Source organism: Tachysurus vachellii, chromosome 9 (assembly GCF_030014155.1).
Source record: "Tachysurus vachellii isolate PV-2020 chromosome 9, HZAU_Pvac_v1, whole genome shotgun sequence".
Taxonomy (NCBI): Eukaryota; Metazoa; Chordata; class Actinopteri; order Siluriformes; family Bagridae; genus Tachysurus; species Tachysurus vachellii.
The window spans coordinates 25,736,664-25,739,163 of record NC_083468.1 but is presented as its reverse complement, the minus strand read 5'-3'; the positions used below and the strand labels follow the sequence as shown (position 1 = coordinate 25,739,163).

The window sequence follows — 2,500 nt, the reverse complement described above, 5'->3', positions numbered from 1 at the left end:
CATCATCATCATCGCATCATCATCTTTATATATATATATGTTTTCTTGAGCCTGCAAGAACCTCCCAGAACCTGCGGTGGTTTAACTACAACACTGAACACTCATCTGCTCAGAAGCAGCTACAGAGTTATACGTCTATAAACACGCAAACTCGCCCAAGGTGACGTTCTTCCACATTATTTAGACTAGAAAGAATGAAACCGATTAACTCCGGGACCTTTAATCCTGCCTCCGCAATCCTGAGACTCTCTTTTTAGATCAAAACGTTTCACAATTCTTTGTTTATCTACAAATCTGTTCGTACAGCAATTCGTTTGACTTGGACACAAACAGAACTCCCCGAGCCTGAGGTTAGTCAGAACAATAACAAACTAAATTTATAAAGTTTGTCGCAACAAACTTTGATGTTGGCTTTGATGAGGCAAGTATTCGCAAAGGCCGGTGCTTTTTAGAGGCAAGTGGACATAAGGGTCAGTGTTACTTTTGGAGGCAAGTGGACATAAGGGTCAGTGTTACTTTTGGAGGCAAGGGGACATAAGGGTCAGTGTTACTTTTGGAGGCAAGTGGACATAAGGGTCAGTGTTACTTTTGGAGGCAAGTGGACATAAGGGTCAGTGTTACTTTTGGAGGCAAGTGGACATAAGGGTCAGTGTTACTTTTGGAGGAAAGTGGACATAAGGGTCAGTGTTACTTTTGGAGGCAAGGGGACATAAGGGTCAGTGTTACTTTTGGAGGCAAGGGGACATAAAACTTGTGAAATCTAGTGGAGCGCTAGGGTGGTAAAACATTTGGAGGCAAGTGGAGACGAGCATGTGACGTCACCGAAAACCTGTGATGCAATTCCCCTCCTTGGGCTGAGTGTTTTGATATGCCACATGTCCATGTTGTGCTAATGTTTTTTGTTTTCACGTGACATCACGTGACGTCATCAGAATACACGTGAGGAAGTTCCCCTCATTGTTCTGAGTGTTTTGATATGTCACATGTCCATGTTGTAAAAAGTTTTTTGATTTTGCATATTTTGGGGGCGGGAATCATCCACCGGGACAGGATGAAGGGAGGTGTTGTGAAATACCAGATGGGAGAAGTGACGGGTTTAACGACATCTCCCTGATTTTTAGTAGCCTCAGATAAACAAACAAACAAACAAACAAACAGGGGATGTGGAAGATGACGAGACACTCGCCTCCTCTGGGATGTGGTTATCAGGTGTGGCAGCGATGCCGGTCATGAAGTCGCTGGTGATGAAGGTTCTGATGACGACGGAGCGTCTGCATGAAGGCTGCTTTTGCAGCGGGTCACGGTCAAAATGCAGCGGCACGAGGATGACGGGCATCTGACTGATCTTACTCGAGTAACCTAACACACAAACACACACACACAATCAATCTGTAAGAACAAAGCTGAAATCAATTAAAACCATAAACATCATCTTTCCCAGGATTGTGGGAACTCTGTGTGTTAAGCAGCATCTCTGGGACTCAAACTCATGACTTCATGGTGCAGAGACTTGGGCAGCATTTGTGAGTCATGTTGCGCATTGTTACGATTATATATGATACAGCACAAGTTCCAGCTCCTCTTGAGGCTCAGTAGTTTATGTACATAATGAAGTCCTGCACTTTAGATCTCTCAGTGGAGGAAGCTTAGCTCTCAGAGCACACGTTAACCTGCGAGGAAAGCGTCTCTTACCCGACTCCCTGAGGATGGAGTGGGCCACGAAGTCGGCCTGTCTGAGCGTGCTCAGTACGCCTGTGGTCAGGAACGTGGGAGTGATGTCTGTCGGGGGTTCCTTTACGTGTGACCCAAACACATACACGACTCTGAAGAGAGAGAGAGAGAGAGAGAGAGAGAGAGAGAGAGAGAGAGAGAAAGAAACACAGAGAGAGAGACAGAGAGAGAGAAACAGAAAGAGACAGAGAGAGCGAAAGAGAGAGAGAGCGAGAGGGAAACACAGAGAGAGAGACACAGAGAGAGAAACAGAGAGAGAGAAACAGAGAGAGAGAGAGAGAGAGAGAGAGAGAGACACACAGAAAGAGAGACAGAGAGAGGGAAACAGAGAGAGGGAAACAGAGAGAGAGAGAGAGAGAGAGAGAGAGAGAGAGAGAGAGAGAGAGAGAGAGAGAGAGAGAGAGAGAGAGAGCGAAAGAGAGAGAGAGAAACAGAGAGAGAAACAAAGAGAGAGAGCGAGAGAAAGAGAGAGAGAGCGAAAGAGAGAGAGAGAAACAGAGAGAGAGAGAGAGAGAGAGAGAGAGATGATCACCACACAGACACTACAGTATACATCACACTTGCCCTGAACAGATCGTGTTACTCTCCAGCTGAACAACATGGATTAGGGATGAAGGTCTGATGATTTCTACGTCTGATTACCTGTTGATGGTGTGACAGATACGAGGGATGAGTCTGGCCAGGAACATGAGGGATTCCCAGTGCGGTGCTTCTTTACTGGTCACCCCACACACGTAGCTGTATGACCGTGCGTCACCCTGCAAACACA

The 2,500-nt window shown here is 46.2% G+C and overlaps 1 protein-coding gene across 2 annotated transcripts in view; it reads right to left on the bottom strand.

Moving 5' to 3' along the window:
* Window positions 1–2,500, bottom strand: part of gmps (guanine monophosphate synthase) — an 18,648-nt gene that overhangs the window by 2,426 nt on the left and 13,722 nt on the right. For both annotated transcript variants that reach the window (XM_060878367.1, XM_060878368.1), the window contains exons 13-15: window positions 2,374–2,489; window positions 1,693–1,823; window positions 1,187–1,359 (exon numbers count right to left, since the gene is read on the bottom strand). In XM_060878367.1, coding sequence (XP_060734350.1) covers window positions 1,187–1,359; window positions 1,693–1,823; window positions 2,374–2,489 — 420 coding nt within the window. The remainder of the gene's footprint in view (window positions 1–1,186; window positions 1,360–1,692; window positions 1,824–2,373; window positions 2,490–2,500) is intronic.